Genomic DNA, 19,706 nt, shown 5'->3' on the forward strand with positions numbered 1-19,706 from the left:
ATTTATTTTTGAGAATTTGAAAAAGTTTTCTTTTAACTTTTATTTTAAGTTCAGGGGTACAAGTGCAGGTTTGTTACATAGATAAACTTGTGTCATGTGGGTTTGTTATACAGATTATGTCATCGCCCAGGTTTTAACCCTAATGCCCATTAGTTAATTATTCCTGATCCTCTCCCTCCTCCCACCCTGCACCCTTTAAAAAGCCCCAGTAAGTGTTGTTCCCCTGTACGTATCCATGTGTGACAGACTTCTTTCCCCCAAAATGCCATATATATAAACAGTAATTTACATTAATTTGGGAACAGTAATAGATTCCCTGAAAACTAGATTAAAAATTATGCTTTTTAGACCATTTCAATTAAAATTTAGTCAATTAAATAAAATTAAAAACTCATTTCCTTAGTATCACTGGCCAAATCTTAAGTGTTTAATATCCACATAAGGCTAGTGCCTATTGGATAGCACACATATAAAAGATCCATCATCTCAGAAGTTTCTATTGGACAGAGCTGGTCTGTAGTGTTATCATGGTGTGATAATTGAAACTACTTTTCTCTGCTTTTTATTTTTTAATATCATGATACCTGTCTCTCAAGTACATGCCCCAAAAGGCAGAGGTTGTGAACATGTTGCTCACAACTGAATCTTAGTGTCTAGCACATTATACGCATTCAATAGATATCTTACAGCTGACATTATAGTTTTGTTTTAGTTATACTAAGCTAGCAAAAATTGAGTTGGTAAAGGCCAGTTCTGAAAGCTATAAGTACAACGAGTAGACAGTTAAGGAAAAAAAGTAGTAGGTCAACACACATGTGCTCTCAACTGATACGCTCCCAAAGACAATGAGGGCTCCATATGTACAGACTAAGATTTTTTAGTTAGATACACATATTAACTAGATCACTTAAACAAAGATTAGGCCTTGTCCACAGCCTATTCTATTCAAGAATAGAAAAAATGCCTATTTATAGCTCAATAATTTCATTATTCCCGTATGGGTTTTTCCTAGTTTGGTAAATTTATTTTTAAATAGTATTTATATACTCACACACAATAATTTAACAAATAAAACATTTTAAAAATTCACCGAAAGTTTTATAACATAAAAGATTATGGTGGCTGGGTGTGGTGGCTCACACCTGTAATCCCAGCACTTTGGGAGGCCGAGGCGGGTGGATCACAAGGTCAGGAGTTCGAGACCAGTCTGACCAACATGGTGAAACCCTGCCTCTACTAAAACTACAAAAATTAGCTGTGTGTGGTGGCACACACCTGTAACCCCAGCTACTCAGGAGGCTAAAGCAGGAGAATTGTTTGCACTTGGGAGGCGGAGTTTGCAGTGAGCAAGATTGCACCAGTATACTCCAGCCTGGGTGACGGAGCGAGACTCCATCTCAAAAATAAAAATTTAAAAAAAAAAAAGAGTATAGCATCAAGATTTTAGAAAATCCATTTCTTGTCAATGTACCTGGAAACTAAGATAATTGCTGCTATATATGGAATAGAAAATAGTCTAATAATAATTTTGCACTTACACTGCCATATTTTTTCTAAGGGTATATTCATCCAAATCGTCATCAGAGCTGCTATCAGTTGCATCGGAATCCAAACCCTCTTCAACATGAGACAACAGCCCTGTAGCAGACAACGCAAATCTTTGGATTTCCGCAGCTGTACACCGTGCAAGGCCATTTTTTGCATCATCCCACAATTTATTCTCTGCAGTCAATGTGTTAACTTCTGGCTTAATTTCAGTGCATTTAGGTAAACTGTTACTCAAAATTGTGGTAGGTTCATGAAACATCTTCATTTTGGGGAGTTGGTGTTTCATAGACAATTTCATCTGCTGACCATAGTGCTTAACAACATGCTTTGCCAGGAGCATCTGCAAATGTTTCTGAGTTCTTCTAGCCTGGCTAAGTAAAATTTTCTGTTTGCTTACACAATGAAGTAAACGAGCATTTACTTCCTCCTCTTTTTCAGCAGCTGAAGAACTAATAGACACATTTGAGTGGCCAGCTACAATTTTCTTTTGAGCACAGTGCAATAAACCCTTTTTAATCTCAGCATCAGTAACTTTATCCAAAAGTGCATTCTCTTGATACCATTTACAGTTTTGTAGTTGTACTTTATCTACATTAGTGTCTTTGGTTATATTTGAATCCAAAATAATTTGTACATCTTTCATGCACTGGCTCGTGGTATCTGATAAAGGTTCCTTTTTGATGAACTCTTCAGAATGAGAAAGACAGATTTTACCGAGCTGAATGTTGCTGCCATTATACAGTATGTTTTTCAGCTTATTGCAACTGGGCTCCCCTAATTTCTTTTGTTTATAATTCTCATTGTATTTATTTAATGTAGAATTAGATCTCATTAAAAAAACAGTCTGGTAATGTTTTGAAGACTGAGGGGAGCCAAAATGTTTTAAATTCACAAAATTAGTATTAAGAGTAGATTCGGGAGTTGGAAATCCAAGCATCTGAGAAAAGGTGGCTCCCTTTAGCTTTTCATCTACAGTTCTTGGACTTTCCATGTAGAGCATCTTGTCAGACTCCATGGTACTTGGCAAAGATGAAAAGCCGATACCCTTTGCTGTTGCCTCCCTCAGAGCTGGGGTCATGGCGATTCCTGTAGATAAGTAATGGAAACCTACAATAATGTAAAAATAAATGGTCAAATATCTAGAAAAAAATTTTATGCTTATACTTTTTTCTAAGGGCAACATGTTCGATATTTCTGATTAAAACATGAAGGAACAAAACTCCTCCTTCATCTCCCAACTGCCAACATTATTTCAACAAAGATAAACCTATTCTTCCCTCTGACTGGGGGCCTAATAGCTAAAGCTCCAATTAAAGCTACACATTGCTAGTACACAATAGGTGTTCAACAAATATTTGTGGATGTAATTACATCTCAGAATTCCATTTTTTTACATTTAGTTACAGTCCAAAGAAAAAATATTCCAGCCTAGAATCTGATAATAACAATTGAAAATGTGACTCAATTGTGCACTTTCAGTCAAAAATACGAACTACTTATCTTTATAAAATATAATAAATTGCTCTAAAGTTCTATTCCTGAATTTAATCATCACAGCCTGAACGGTATTAATAACAAGAATTAAAATATAATAAATAATGTGTAAGAAGACCTAAGTGAGGCCGGATGTGGTAGCTCACACCTGTAATCCCAGCACTTTGGGAGGCCGAGGTGGGTGGATCACCTGAGATCAGGAGTTGGAGTTTACCATGGCCAACGTGGCAAAACTCTGTCTCTACTAAAAATACAAAAATTAGCCAGGCATGGTGGTGGGCAACTGTAATCCCAGCTACTTGGGAGGCTGAGGCAGGAGAATCGCTTGAACCCAGGAGGCAGAGGTTGAAGTGAGCAGAGATCACGCCAATGCACTCCAGCCTGTGCAACAGAGTGAGACTCAAAAAAAAAAAAGAAAAAAAAAAAAAGAAGACAACCTAAGTGAATAGAACTAAAAACATATAACTTCACAGCTGTTAAAAATATGTAATAGTAAAAACTTGCCTAATGCAATGTTTCCTCTAAAAATATCTGCAATTTTACCCTTTTCACAAATGAATATGCACCAGAAGGCATTACTCCTGCCTAGAAAATAGTGGAGACAGTGTCAGATAACCACTAAAGATTTATCCCATAATTAAACAAATTTCATTGCATATTATCAAAAGTATAAATCCATATATTGATTCACAGAAAAAGGCAACCCAGTACCATTAAACATTACGAAGCCTGGTTAGTAAAATAATTGTACATCATCAACAATTATAACTTTTTAAAGATACCTAGTATTTTGTAACCTTGATATGCCATAATTTTTGTTTCAACACATAACAGTTGATAGTCATTTAAATGGATACACTCTCACAGTTTCTGTCCCCAAGTGCTAGTTATAACTCTACTTCCTTTATTCCTACTTAAAAACACAAAACCAAAAGCTGATTCTTTACAAAGTCCAACAAAAATGATCAAGAAGAAAATAAAAGCACAACAATGTCTATGTAATAATAAAAAAAGGGTTATTAGCAAAATGACAGAGGAGGAGAAAATATTTGCAACATACATATCAGACAAGTATTAGTATCTAGATTATAGGAGGAATTCCTACAAATGAGCAAAAGATAGAGCAGTCAGGCACTTCACAGATGATGATATTCAAATGGTCACTAAACACAGACTTAATCATACTAGTAATCAGGAGAATATAGATTAACAAAACAAGAGCCCAGTTTTCCAATCACCAAACTGACACAGACTTTTTTTCTGAAAACATCACATACATATCATGAGATGTAAGACTTCTCATATCTATTGGGATCATAAATTGGTTCAGTAATTTGACCACAATGTAGAAAATGTGTTTGTCACAGGTACCAAAGAGTAATGTTCGTAATGGCAAAACATCCTTTCAAAACAATCTAGATGCCTAACAATAACAAAATAGATTTTAAAAAATGTAACGGAATACTATATTGCAGTTAAAAAGGAATGACTTAAAGCATCAATAGGAAAGACCTTAAAAACAATATCAAGTTAAAAAGAAAAAAGAACACTGTAAAATATATATAGTATAGTACCATATAAATATAATACAAACACAAAACCTTACCATATATATGTATACATTCGTGTCTGTCTGCAAGAATAAAAAGTGAACCAGAAAAATATCTACCAAACTTGTACCAGTAGTTGCATCAAGTTAGGTTCCATAAAACAGAATTAAAAGTAATAGTTTAAGGGGATTTGCATTTTAACTACAAAATCTTACTACTTGAAGGGAAAAGACTAAATGCAAAATGAATAAATGTTAATAGTTGTTAATAATGAGTGAAAAAAATTATAGACTTTATGTACACACTTTATTGTATGTCTCAATGAGTTTTCCCCAAATTCAGTATGTCTCAAAATTTATACACTTTTATATAATGCCTCAAAAATAAGCAAATAGATTCCCATTTATCCTAAATGGAAAAAAAAAAAAAAAAAAAGATTTTTTTTTTCAGTTTATACTCTTCTTTTATGGAAATAGAAAAACAATTCTAAAACAAGCTAGCATTAGGAAATTTCTTCCAAGATTCAAGTTGTTCCGTGACCAACTCAAAGACCTATATCTTCTAATCAATAAACACCCATAATAGTATTTAGTGTCTACATTCTTCTCTGAGGCAAACTGCTTTAATCACAGTTCTTGTTGATGTTACAGCAATATTCAAAAGATACTAAACTTTATCTCCCACACCACACACCTGTCCCTCTCAAAAATCTGAACAGAGTACTATGAATATAATCAAACTAGCTAGCAGCAGGGACAGAGGTGAAATATCACAAGGCAGGAGAATTCATCTTAGTCCCTGGATAAAGATAGGGAAAAGCTAAATATAACAAGTAGAGAAATGAGGCTGGGTGCAATTGCTCATGCCTGTAATCTGAGCACTTTGGGAAGTCAAGGTGAAGGATTGCTTGAGTCCAGGAGTTCGAGACCAGCCTGGATGACATAGGGAGACCTCTTCTCTACAAATACTAAAAAATGTCCTAGGTGTAGTGACATGTGCCAGTGGTACCAGCTACTTGAGAGGCTAAGGCAGGAAGATCACTTGAGCCTGGACGTTGAAGCTGCAGTGAGCTGTGATTATACCACTGCCCTTCAGCCTGAGCAACAGAGCAAGACACTGTCTCAGGAAAAAAAAAAAAAAAAGATACACATGGCTGGGCACAGTGGCTCATGCCTATAATCCCGGCACTTTGGGAGGCCAAAGAGGTGGATCATTTGAGCCTAGGACTTCAAGACCAACCTAGGCAATATGGTGAAATCCAGGCTCTACAAAAAAAAAAAAAAAATAGTGCCACTGCACTCCAGCTTGAGTGACAGAGCAAGACCCTGTCCAAAAAAAAAAAAAAGCAGATTAGTATTTAAGAAATACAATTCGTAGCAAAAAGAGAAAGGGAAGAAATGCAAAGATTAAAAGTGGCTAAGGCCCATTTATGGTAGAGAACTAGAAAAAAACATATACACAAAATCTCTGGTGAGATTTCTAGGCCTTACTGGTAGGATAAGTAGCTTCCAAAATGACCTTAATAATCCCCACCCTCTTAGTATTCATGCCCTTGTTTAATCCTCTCCTAGAATAAGGACTGGATTTAGTGACTCACTTTTAATGAAAATGTAGCAGAGGTGATGAGATGACTTCTGAGATTAGGTTACAAAGAGACTGTGGCTTCCATCTGGCCACCCTCTCTTATTCAGGAAAGCCAGCTGCCATGTTATGAAGTGGAAAGACCAACATGGTAAAGAAACAATGTCTTCAACGAACATATAGCAAAGAATCTGAAGCCTGCTAACAGCAATGTGAGTGATCTGAGAAACAGATCCTTCCCAGTAATGCCTTGAGATGACTGTTGCTCTAGCCAATACCCTGATTAACAACAGCCTTATGGAGACCTTGAGCCAGAGGCACCCAGCTAAGCTTACATGCCTAGATTCTCAACCCACAGAAATTATGAAATAGTATGTAATTTAAGCCACTAAATTTGGGGGTAACATATTACACAGTAATAAATAATGAATACGCTTGGATATGAAGACTTTTAAGCTCTGGTCTATGAAAGACCTGGATATATCATAGCTCTTATTCTGCGATTTCCAAACCTAGCCTAAATAAGTCTCTCTATTTTGCAACCAAAAGAAACTAATGAAAACAGCTATGTCTCCTATAAATAAAAAAGATTAAATTATGTTCAGTATAGCTTTAGCATAAAATATAAGTAGATTTTTTCCAATTATTTAAATTATCTAGATATATAATCATTTTATATAACAATGTTTCCCAACTGAATATTCCAAACTACCACTTCTGATGACCTTCATATTATATAAACAACTACACTTACCACTAACACTTCTAAGCTCTTCAGAGGCTTAGATTTTTGAACAGTTTTATTAACTACTGTATCCTCAACATGCAAATCCATCTGACACACAGAAGATGCCCAACAAACACCTGGTGAGAAAATGAGTGGCTGCCAGTAAATTTAAAATCCAAAATTGTCCTTACTATAGCCTACAAAATTGGTATTATCAGGTTCCTGACTACTTTGCCTTCTACAACTCTTTCCATGAATTACTACACTCCAGAAACACTGGCCTCTATGCTATATTTGAAACACACCAAGCAAGTCTCTGACACAGAGACTTTGTGTTTGCTATTCTCTCAGCCTGAAAAATTTTTTTACAAATAAGATGGCTGGCTCCCTCACTTCATTTGTTTCTCTTCTAAGGTCACCTCATTAGAGTCCTTCACTGACCAATATATTTAAAATAGCTTCAGCCTCTTGGTTCATGATTCTCCATTCCCTTACACTGCTTTATTGCTCTTCATAGCTACCTGACATTATATTACATTCTAGGAAAGAATGTAGTTTAAGTGCAAGAACTCAATGTTCTAATCTCCAGCACTAGAATAATGTCTGGCACACAGTAATTATCATGTATTTCTTGACTAAATTCATAAATGAATTGATCATGATATTTAAAGGCATTTCAATGGATTCTGGTACTTACAAGTAGTAACAACACCTATTTCAATTACTATTTTTTAAATGTACAAAACAAAAATATATAGAAAGGATACTATGTTCAAGTATGGCTTATTTCATGAATACAAGACTGGTTCAACATTAAAGAAAACAATAGGCCGGGCACGGTGGCTCACGCCTGTAATCCCAGCACTTTGGAAGGCCGAGGCAGGCGGATCACAAGGTCAGGAGATCGAGACCATCCTGGCTAACACAGTGAAACCCCATCTCTACTAAAAGTACAAAAAATTAGCCAGGTGTGGTGGCAGGCACCAGTAGTCCCAGCTACTCAGGAGGCTGAGGCAGGAGAATGGCGTGAACCCGGGAGGCAGAGCTTGCAGGGAGCCGAGATCTCACCACTACACTCCAGCCTGGGTGACAGAGCAAGACTCTGTCTCAAAAAAAAAATAAAAAAAAGAAAACAAAACAATAACTAAAACTCACCATATCAAAAGACTAAAGAGAAACCATATGATATGATGTCAATAAATGGAGAAAAAGCATTTGACAAAATTCAATATTCATTCATGAGAAAAACTCAGCAAATTAGCAAGGAGAGGGAATTTCTTTAATCTGATAAAAAGCATCTACACAAATGCCTATAGCTCATCTCATAATTAATGGTGAAAGACTGAATGTTTCTGCCGTAAGACTGGGAATGAGGCAAGGTAGACATTTCTCACCACTCATATTCAGTGTTGTAGTGGAAGACCTAGTTAGTACCGTAGGGCAAGAAAAAAAAGAAATAAAAAGCATACAGATTATAAAGTAAGTAAAATCATCTCTATTCACAGATGACATGATTTTCTACATAGAAAATCCCAAGGAATCAAACTCCTCAACTAATGAATTTAATAAGGCAGCAAACGCAAGGTCGACATACAAAACTCATTTATATTTCTATATGCTAGAAATGAAAAACTAGAAATAGAAATTTTTAAACAGTCATAATTCTAACACCTGCAAAAATGCTTTGGTATAAATCTAAATAAAAGATGATGCACATGATCTTTATACTGAAAAATACAAAACACCCATAAAAATATCAAGACCTAAATAGTGCATTACACTATGTTCACAGATAAAACTATTCAATATTGTTATGATGCGAATTCTCCTCAAACTGATTTACAAGTTTAGGCACAAAATCTTGGCAGGACATTTTGCTGATATCTACAAGCTAATTCAAAGATTTATATGAAAGTTAAAGGAACCAGAATAGCCAAAACAAATTGGAAAAGAACAAAGCTGAGGGATTCACACTACTTCCCAATTTATAGTAGCCAAGACAGTGTGGCATTAGCAAAAGGATGAACACACAAATGGAAAGAACAGAGCTCAGGAACAGACCCACGCACATATGGCCTTTTTTTTTTTTTTTTTTTTTTGAGACTGTCGCCCAGGCTGGAGTGCAATGGAGTGATCTCGGCTTGCTGCAACCTCTGCCTCACAGGTTCAAGTGATTCTCCCGCCTTAGCCTCCCGAGTAGCTGGGATTACAGGTAGCCGCCATCATGCCCGGCTAATTTTTGTATTTTTGTAGAGATGGGGTTGCACTATGTTGGCCAGGCTGGTCTTAAACTCCTGACCTCAGGTGATCCGCCCACCTCAGCCTCCCAAAGTGCTGGGATTACAGGCATGAGACACTGCGCCTGGCCTGATTATTTTGACAAAGATACCAAGGCAATTAAATGTAGAAAGCCTTGTTTCTTAAATCGTATCACTCTAGACTAACTGGACATCCATAGGCAAAAAAAAAAAAAAGGTAAACTGAATACATATTTCCACCTTATATAAAAACGGTCAGACCTATTGGCCAGGCGCGGTGGCTCACGCCTGTAATCCCAGCACCCTGGGAGGCCGAGCAGCCGGATCACGAGGTCAGGAGATCGAGACCATCCTGGTTAACACAGTGAAATCCCATCTCTACTAAAAAAATACAAAAAAATTAGCCGGGCGTAGTGGCGGGCGCCTGTAGTTCCAGCTACAGGAGGCTGAGGCGGGAGAATGGCGTGAACCCGGGAGGCGGAGCTTGCAGTGAGCGGAGATCGCGGTACTGGACTCCAGCCTGGTCGACAGAGCCAGACTCCCTACAGCTTCTAGGAAAAAAAATTAGAAAAAATGTTTGTGACACTGCTTTAGGCAAAGATTTTTTTAGATATGATACCAAAAGCATTATTCACAAAACGCTGCTAAATTGGACTTCCTAAAAATTAAATACTAAACTTTTAAAAATAATTATTTAAAATAGTACTGCTGGGAACCTCTGACATACATATTCAGAAGATAATGTGTTCAAGAGTTAGTAGAAATCAGATGTGCATATTACTGAAAGTCACTGAGTTTATCATTCAGATTAATGCTGAATGGTGGTTTTGACCATGATATAGTTTTAAATTTTATTTTTTTTAGGTATTATTTCATTTATACAGATAGACAATTTGTTAAGGCAAAATGAGTAAGGAGGAATACTGATTTGAAAAGCATAAAAATTCTTTTAAAAAATTTGTTTTAATTTTTGTGGGTACAAAGAAGGTGTATATATTTATGGGGTAGACGATGAGTGTGCATGGTGGCTCATGCCTGTGATCCTAGTATGGTGGGAGGCCAAGGCGGGAGGATCACTTGAGCCCAGGAGTTTGAGACCAGCCTGCGTAATATGGTGAGACCCTGTCTCTATTTTTAAAAATATATATACACATATATTTTTATCCAAGACTAATTGGATATATCCAATAGATAGGAAGAATTGGTGTTCATATCCAAGTGTTTTCATTATTTATTACTGTGTAATATATTACCCCCAAATTCAGTGCCTCAGGTATATATATTTATATATATATAAAAATAAAAATTTAAAAATTAAATTCAAGACAGAGTCAACAACGTTTGACAAACACTTAACAGGAATTAAGGGAAAGGAAGGAATCAAAGATGACTCCTAGGTTTTTGGCTTGAGCACTGGGTGGTCAGGTCAGTGGTGCTATTTTCTGAAAGGGGGCGGACTAAGGGAGAAAGAAAGTTGAAGAAGAAAAACATAAAAATTTCTGTTTTGGATATGTTACTTTTTAAGTGTCTATTAAACATTCAAGTGGAAACAGCTATAAAAACAAGTCTGGAGTTCAAGCAAGAATTCATAATTAGAGAGATTATTTTGCAGAGTCACTGGCATATAAATAGTATTTACCCTAGGGAGTGGGTATAAACAAAGAAGAGAAAGGAGCCCAGGACAAAACGTGGGGGTTTACTAACATTTACTTGAGCAAAGGAAGAGGAGCTATAAAAGAGGAAGAGCCCTAAAAGAAAACTGAAAAGATCATCAGTGAGATAGGAAGAAATCCAGAAGTGTATGAAATCAAGATACCAACGTGTTTAGAAGTGTATAACATGGTTGGTTCTGTCAAATGCTAAAGAGGTCAAGCAAGGTGAAGACAGCAAGGCCAATATTACTTTTTAAGGAATGTATTTAGTTACATATTAACTAAATATCCAACTCCAGCAGCCTCTAGCCATTCTATCCTATCTAAGCGGAGGAAAAACTAAGAAGCAGGAGTGAAGTTCACAGCCCAGGGCACAAGCTCACTGAAAGACAGACTTTACCACTGGCATACAGAACATCTTTTCTACCCTTACATCTTATTAAAAGCCTATTTACTAGAGTTCTTTTTACTCAGCACATCATGTTCAGCTTTCAAGAGAAAACTACAAGGCATACTAAAGGGCAAACAACATAGTTTGAAGAAAAAGCAAGCATCAGAACCAGATTAGATATGGCAGGGATGTTGGAATTACCAGACCAAGAATTTAAGAAAACTATGATTAATATGCTAAGGCCTCTAATGGGGAAAAAAGCCAACATGCAACAAATGACAGGTAATTTAAGAAGAGAGATGGAAATTCTAAAACAGAATAAAAATGAAATGCTAGAAATCAAAAACACTGCAACAGAAATAATGCCTTTGATGGACTTAGTAGTAGACTGAATGTGGTGGAAGAAAGAAGAGATGAAACCTCCAAAACTGAAAAGGGAAGAGACCAAAGATGGCAGGGGGTTTGGGGAAGAAGAGAATATCCAACCAAGAACTGTGGGACAATTACAAATGGTGTAACATATGCATAATGGGAATACCAGAAGAAGAGAAAAAGAAAAGAAAAAAATACTTGAAACAATAATGACTAAGAATTTCTCCAAATTAATGTCAGACACCAAACCACATATCCAGAAAGCTCAGAGAACACCAAACTATCACTTAATAAATGAAGCACTATATAAAATTGTATTACCTGAAATTTATATACAAAAGTGTTCTTACAACAAATAGTCCATTTAAAAATTTTTACTAGAAATTACTTCATCACATATTTTCCCCAAATTGATCAAAAGCTACATGAAGGCAGGTGTTATGTGTTCACTCGTCATGGTATTCTAGAATAGTTTATGGCACATAGCAGGCTCATAATAAATATTTCTTGAATAAATACTACCCAAAATGGTAAAATTATTTTAAAGTTTCAGGGAAGAAGGTTCATGAGATATTTTATTGTGAAGGAGTCTCAAGGCAAAAAAATTAGGAAACATTAGTATAGAATGTAACTGTCCAATAGATATATGACATGGTTACACATATAATTTTAAACTTGCTATTACTAGACATATTTTTAAAAGAAACATGAAAAATTAAATTTCATCCTATATATAAAAATATCATATATCAACATGTAATCAATATATAAACATCTTGATATTTTCTATTCCTCTGTATTTGTGCCAAGCCTTATAACCAGGGATCAATTATCGACTGTTGTATTTCAGTCCCCCAATTTTTTGGCCAAATATATTGCTTAATATTTTCAGGCACCTATAGTATTCTAGGCTATACGGAAAGTTTATGGAAAATAAATCCTCAAATAGCTTTCTAAAAATCACCTTGATCTTCCTATAAATACTCAGTTTCTAATTATTTAGGTTTCCAATTACACACGTAACTGGGCAGGAGTATTTGGATCCTTGCTAAATCTAAGAAATGTCTTTATGACTACCAAAATACTTCATTATATTACTCTAGGCACCACCATCATCTTTGATGATTATTTCTTTCATATACACCCAGGATACTTAGGCACAATAGGTCCCTTTTCTAAAAGAATTTAGTCTAATGATGCAGAACTTCAAAGAACCTAGAAGGAAGAAAACTGGAAAGAAGAATTAAACTTTTTGTCACAACACACAGAAACTAAAATATCAAGTTTACGGAATTTAAGAAGCAAAACTTAAGTTATGAAAATATATCAGTACTCTTTCAAAGAGAGCAACTAGATACATACTCTCGATTCTGTCAATAGGCAACAGTTCTAGATAATCCAAAAACCAATTATGTTTCTTGGGTATAAATTTTACTTTTATTTATTTATTTATTTATTTGAGACGGAGTCTCGCCACCTAGGCTGGAGTGCAATGGCACAATCTCAGCTCACTGCAACCTCCACCTCCTGGGTTCAAGTGATTCTCCTGCCCCAGCCTCCCAAGTAGCTGCGATTACAGATGCGTGCCACCATGCCCAGCTCATTTTTTTGTATCTTTAGTAGAGACGGGGTTTCACCATGTTGGCCAGGTTGGTCTCGAACTCCTGACCTCGCGATCCACCCGCCTTGGCTTCCCAAAGTGCTGGGATACTTTTATGTTTTTAGAACAGAATTTTCAACTTACATTCCAATTTCACTTAAAAAAAAAAAAAAAAGAAAACTTCCTTAGCACATCAGCAGCCCAGAAGTGTTATGGATGGCAAAACAAAACAAATAAACAAAAACCAGTCTGTTATAAAACTGTTACAGATAGTCTATCAAGTAAATAATCCTCTAGTAAGCAATTCCAATCTCAGTGTATCTCTGTTTTGTTTTTTTAGTGTCTTATTAAAAAACACCAGAGAGAATTTCAGTAAGACAAGACAAAGCTTATGTCTTTAAATAATAAATATTTTTAAAAACTAGAAAGAATCAATTTTTTTTGGTTTTTGGTTAAATTTGTTATAAATAAAATTAATCTGATAAAAAACAAGGGGGGATTGTAAAGTTAAATCTATACCATCAATTCTAATTTTTAGACTACAATTTAATCAAAAGAACAATCACTGTTAATTAAGGCATTAGTTGCTATTGGTTGCTCTGAAATTATTATAAATAAAATTAAATTAATCTGATAAAAACAATGGATAGACTATAAAGTTAAATCTATACCAAAAATTCTAATTTTGGGTCTACAGTTTAATCCAAAAAATGTTCATTGTGAATCAAGGAAAGCATGAGTTACTATTAATTGTTCTGAAATTGTATTACAGCAGTCTCCCCTTATCAGCAGTTTCACTTCCATAGCTCCAGTAACCTGTGGTCAACAGCAATCCAAAAACAGGTGAATACAGTATAATAAGATATTTTGAGAGTGAGCAAGAAGAGCACATTCACACAACTTTTATGTATAGTTACAATTGTTCTACTACTGTTGTTGCTAATCTTTTACTATGCCTAACTTATAAATTAAACTGGATCATATGTATGTATGGTTAGAAAAAAATAAAGTATATATAGGGTTAAGTACTATCTGAGATTTCAGGTATCACTGGGGATCTGGAAACATATACCCCAAAAATAAAGATGGACTACTGTACTACAAATAAAAGATCTTGCCCTGTTGTCTCCAGACTTTCTATTAGGAGCTTAATCTATATTTTTAAAGATTTATCAACCATACATATTTATAAATTTTGTATTAATTAAATGCAATCTGATCCCTTGGACATCATGAAATACATTAAAGCCATCATCCTCAAAAGGTGCATGTACACAGTGAGATAATTACCAAGTCAATAGTTACTGAGTTGGTGTAGACAGTTAATAATCAGAGCTTTACAAATTAATACATAGGTCACATATTTCAAATACTTTTTGACAAACTTCCTAAAGAAAAATAAAAAATTCGCTAATCTAATCTCAACGCTCAGAGTTGAAACTGATAATCTATATAAGAACCACTCTTCCTCCTGAGAATGTACATTAAAGATTAAAGGCCAAATCTGAATTTCTATCCCCTAAAATATTGCTCCAGATTCTGATTTATATTCTAGAATGCATACATATATTCCATATATGCCATGGAAAATACCCTATCCAAATCTGCCCCTGAACATTAAATTTATTCTTTCAACTGGAATCTGGATAATCCCAGCTCTCTTAAATGCACAGCAAAGAAACAAACTAGGAAAAAAATATCAGAAAGACAGTAGATTTACACTTAATGCTACAATAAAGCGAAAAGACTGCCAACAGTATTTTGAGAGGGGGGAGAACCCTGAAGTAGGGTCAAATAATAAATTATTTCCACACTTGTGACCTAAATGTTTCATATAGCTAACCTAGGCTAATCACAGAAAGAAAGAAAGAGCAGAAAAAAGACAAATTCTTTTAGCAAAATATGAGAAGTTTTTAAACATTATCACTAGACTATAAGGGGACTAGAGGAGTGCAGTCGTGCCACTGCATTCCAGCCTGGGTGACAGAGAGACACTATCTCTACAAAAATTTAAAAATAAATAAAAAATACATGAGGATTCAAAGTTTCTGAATTGTAGCAGGGAAAAGTCCAATTAAACAAACAAACAAAAAAAGAATGACCTCACACTGGTACAGTTTCATTCCTCAAAAATACAGGAATTAATGGAAGGTAGGAATACAAAATACGGTGTTGTTTTCAAGATTTCTTCATGCCACTTTATAGGAATTCTCAATTTACTGCAGAAACCATTGCAGTAATTGGCATGACTAGGATTCAGTCAGCTCAGTACTTTATATTCAATGATGTTTTATAAGCAAGAACTTCTTCCACTTTGAAAACTATGCCTAAAAAGGAATTCTCTTTGAAGACTAAAGGAATTTAATTAAAGATAAAGCCACTTGGGTGGCTACATAACACATCAAACAGATCATACTTCAAGCAGAATTATTACTTTTCACTTGTAAGTGCATGACTCATAGGAATATAAATGAAGTCATTTTTTTCTGTGTGTATCAATTTGGATCCAAAAATCTACATGTAGAAGTACACTATCACATTCACTCGGTCTATATGCTTTGGCTTCAATTCAATTTCACATGAATAAACACTGATTAATGACCTACTGCCGAATAAAAAATTGTTTAAATAAAAATAACACACTTGAGAATTGTCTTGGACTGGAAACAAAGCCTCAATATTATATAAACAAAAGTTCATAAATATTTTTAAAATATTAACAAAGTCTCAATATTACTGAATTTTCACGTCCATATAGAAATGTTTCTAGGAACCTAAAAATAACATTAAGTATTTAAAATTTCCATTATGAATAGTCTTTGGATTTTTATTATAGACTATCTACTGGCAAGTTTAATAGTACCATTTTTATTAAATTTGCTGGGTGTTTATTTATCCCACATGATTAGGTAATAAGGAGTACAATTCAGTGAAAAGTCCCTATAAAACAACATTTAAAAGAAAAAGAAAGGTAGAAATCTCCTGGAAATTATGTATCTTCCTTGCCTTTCTAAATGAAACATACTAAAAGTAATGTAAGATTGTATTTATGATTCAGGGTCATCATGATGTAAATTATTCCATTAAAGTACTATAATGCAGTATCAGCTTTAAGGATAGAGATACAAGAGATATGCTTTAAAATTAGTAAATTAGTTGCTAATTGCCCAATAACTGTCACTCCTGTTGCAAGCAGCCCCAATCTTTTGTTTGTATCTTGATGAACCCAACCAGTAAACAACCCTAAGCACAACTCTATACCTGAAGAAAGCAGCTCTCTGTCTCCTCCAACTACCATCTAATACTACATAGACAAAATAAGGGTATGGAGAGATTATTCGAATACATGAAAAACATCATGAAAACAAGGATTATGTAGTATTTATAAGATTTATGTGGTAGATTAAAGGGCATAACGGATGCTATCGGCAATAATAGGTGAGCTACCAAGAACAATCTCAATAATAAAGGAACTTTAGACAGTAGGCATCGTTTTTTGCCAAATACAGTAAAAGCTACAAGTGAAACCACATTGATCAGTTAAAGTTTATGTTCATTCCACAGAAGACAGATGAATGAGTAAAGGAAATGAAATAATCTAAGGTATCATGATAAATGGCATCAAAATTGGATGAAGCTCTCTGATAATGCAGCAGCTGGGCTATGAGAAGTTAATTGACCTTTTAGTAGACAACTATGATCAGATCACTAAGGCCTCACCTGAATGAAAAAGTAGTAAAAGTTATGAATCCAACAATAATAGTATACTAACAATGTACTAGTAAACTGAGTAAAACAAAAAGCAAAAGACAATTTCCTGATCTTCCGCAGACAAAAAAGATAAATATTAACCAACTGGCAAGTATTTATTGAGCACCCACTAAGTGATCTGCAGCATGTCAAACATGAAATATATTTCTTTCTCTCAAGCACTTTACAATAAGTTAAAAAATAAAATAGATACATCACAGATTAGAGTGAAAATTTTTAAATCCAAATTAAAGAAAGGTTTTTAGTTTTAAAGCCTAATACTAGGTGATAAAGACATAATGGGAGGCACACGCAAACCACTAGATCAGTGTATATCAATACAACATTCTGTAAAGTAATTTGGTGATGACACAAGAGCCTTAAAAAACACACATACAAACAAACAACAAAAACAGACTTTTGGGCCCAGTAATTCGTCTTCTACAAATCTAAGGGGGGGAAATTTCAAAGATTTATGTAAAAGGATATTGTCTGTAGTGAAATACACACTAGCAAAACCTGAAACATCTCACATATGTGCCAATAGAAAAAATTTAAAATACGATAGTTACCTGGTGAAATGTTAGGCAGCTATTAAAAATCTTTTTTCAAAGAATATTTAATGATATGGGAATGTCTGAGTTAAATGCAAATACCATATGATCTCAGTTTTAGGAAAAATACACATATATGCATACAGAAATACTTAAAGTACAAAATATTTTTATTTTTCTTATTTGCACTCATCTATTTTCCAAGTTACTTTATAATAAATAATATTTAACAAAATAATCAATTGCTATTTGCAAATGCACATCATGAAACGAAATTAAAATGTAAATGTTAAAAGTCAATGTGAGAGAATTGGCCTGGATTAAGAAGTTTCACATAAAAAATTACTCCAGTTTGCAGGAGAGAATAATCTATGTAGATTAAACCCATGAGGAAATGGTTGCAGACGCTGACACTGATCTGAATAAGTAGGTGGAAACTGAGGGAGAACCAAAGATAATAGTTACAACAGATTTTAAAGATAATCAAATATATTCTATTTCATGACTAATTCATTGTTTAATTTCCCAAACATGCGGGCTTTTAAAAAAAAGTTCTGTTATAAAAATAACACTACTTAGCAATTGGTAGAGATTAGGAATCACTTTTCCTAACCCAAGGGATTTCTTTCTTACAATCTCTTAAGACAGAAACCATATTATGAAACTTTACAAAAAGGAAACAAATTTGACATCAGAGAGGTGACTAACCCAAAGAAATGGCTACTTATTAAGAACGGGAAAGGCAGAGACCACTCACTACTAAGCCTCTTTCTCAATACTGAATTATTTTTAGAGACACTTTTTCCTAGTCAGAAATTGGCAGTTTTGTCTGCAGTGCTCACAAACATTTCACTTGGGTTTTGTGGCTAACAAACCTGCCTCATCCAGCAATATTTAAAAATATTACTAACCCAAACTCAGATTAAGCAAACTGGCTAAAGACGAAGGAAGTTTGTTTCCTAAACCTCGCCAGAACGTGACTGTTCTGAAGTTTGGGGAATCAAAAACGCAATGTGCTTACCACAGTTCAAACAAATAAACAAACAAACAAAAACGGACTCTCCCAGAGTAAGAAAACATTACAAGAACGTCCATCCAGTGCCTGCCCTCCCGGCTGCAAAGCCAGGCTCTTTCTTTTCCTGCGGTTTCTGAAACGGCCAGGATACCGCCTCGTATTTCTTGCTACCAAACACCACGCAGTCTCACTTTTTCCAGCAAGACCGGTCCCTTCCTCAGCACACCGAAGTGACACAAACTTGGAAGCACCATCTCTCAATAATGCGCTAGATTCTGCTCGATCCCATCTAACTCTAAAGCCCAAATCTACGTTTTCCTGAAAGTGTGAAATAAATAAAACAGGGGTCTCATCAAATCCAGTCTGCTCCGCCTCACAGCTGCCTCAAAAGAACCGTCGCCACACCCGCAAAGGGTGAGGCTCAGCCGAAGAGGCAAGAGGCGGGTCCAGGAAACCACGTGTTCTGCCTTCTGCGCACGCGCCAGCCAAAACAAAAGGGAGGTCTGCCAAGCCCCACCCCCCACGTGACCGCCGTCTAGGTCCGCCCCCACCCCTCCCTAGACCCCTTCCCTCCCCAGCTGCCAAGGCTGTTAGGTTTAGCCGTTTAAATTTGGCTGCGGTCGGACCCCTGCCCTAGAGCGCGATCCCGTGCCGAGACCAGAGTCCAGCAGCCCAGAGGATTCGGGGGGCGAAGGGGCTGCCGGTCGGTCGCCTGGCCCGCAAGTCCACCCGGCAGTCTTCTCCCCTCCCCGCGCTGCCGCCTTCCCCAAGAGGGGAGACCCACCCCCGTCATCCCGCCGCTGAGACGCCGGCCACTCGCCTGCTGGGGCGCCCTGGCTCCCCTCCGCCGCCGCACCTTCGGTCCGGCCGTGGTGGGGGCTGCTGAGGTGATCTCTAGCTGCCCGCCCGCCTCCCCCACCCGGGGCGCCGCTGTCTCGTCTCCAGAGCGCGCCCCGCTCCCGCCCCGGCCGCCGCCGCCGCCGCGGTTTAACAGTCCGCCCGCTGCCCGCAGCTCCGTGCGGCTCGGGGGGACGGAACCCCGCCGCGGTCTGGGAGCAGTGGGCGGGGCCCGGCGCCGGCCAATGGCAACGGGGGAGGGGCAGCGCCATGCAAATGAAGCGGGTGGCGGGGAAACCCCGGCAGGGGGCGGGGCCTGCGGAAGCGGCTCGGAGTGTTCTGGAAGTGGCAGGAGCACAACGCCCTTAACTCTGCTG

The 19,706-nt window shown here is 36.5% G+C and overlaps 1 protein-coding gene across 2 annotated transcripts in view; it reads right to left on the reverse strand.

The window, feature by feature from the left end:
• Nucleotides 1-19,498, reverse strand: part of KANSL1L (KAT8 regulatory NSL complex subunit 1 like) — a 138,681-nt gene extending 119,183 nt beyond the window's left edge. For both annotated transcript variants that reach the window (XM_025404300.1, XM_025404299.1), the window contains exons 1-2: nucleotides 19,313-19,498; nucleotides 1,539-2,655 (exon numbers count right to left, since the gene is read on the reverse strand). In XM_025404300.1, the coding sequence (XP_025260085.1) occupies nucleotides 1,539-2,626 (1,088 nt within the window). In that variant the 5' untranslated portion in view covers nucleotides 2,627-2,655; nucleotides 19,313-19,498. The remainder of the gene's footprint in view (nucleotides 1-1,538; nucleotides 2,656-19,312) is intronic.
• Between the last annotated feature and the right edge of the window lie 208 nt (nucleotides 19,499-19,706).

This window comes from Theropithecus gelada, chromosome 12 (assembly GCF_003255815.1).
Source record: "Theropithecus gelada isolate Dixy chromosome 12, Tgel_1.0, whole genome shotgun sequence".
Taxonomy (NCBI): Eukaryota; Metazoa; Chordata; class Mammalia; order Primates; family Cercopithecidae; genus Theropithecus; species Theropithecus gelada.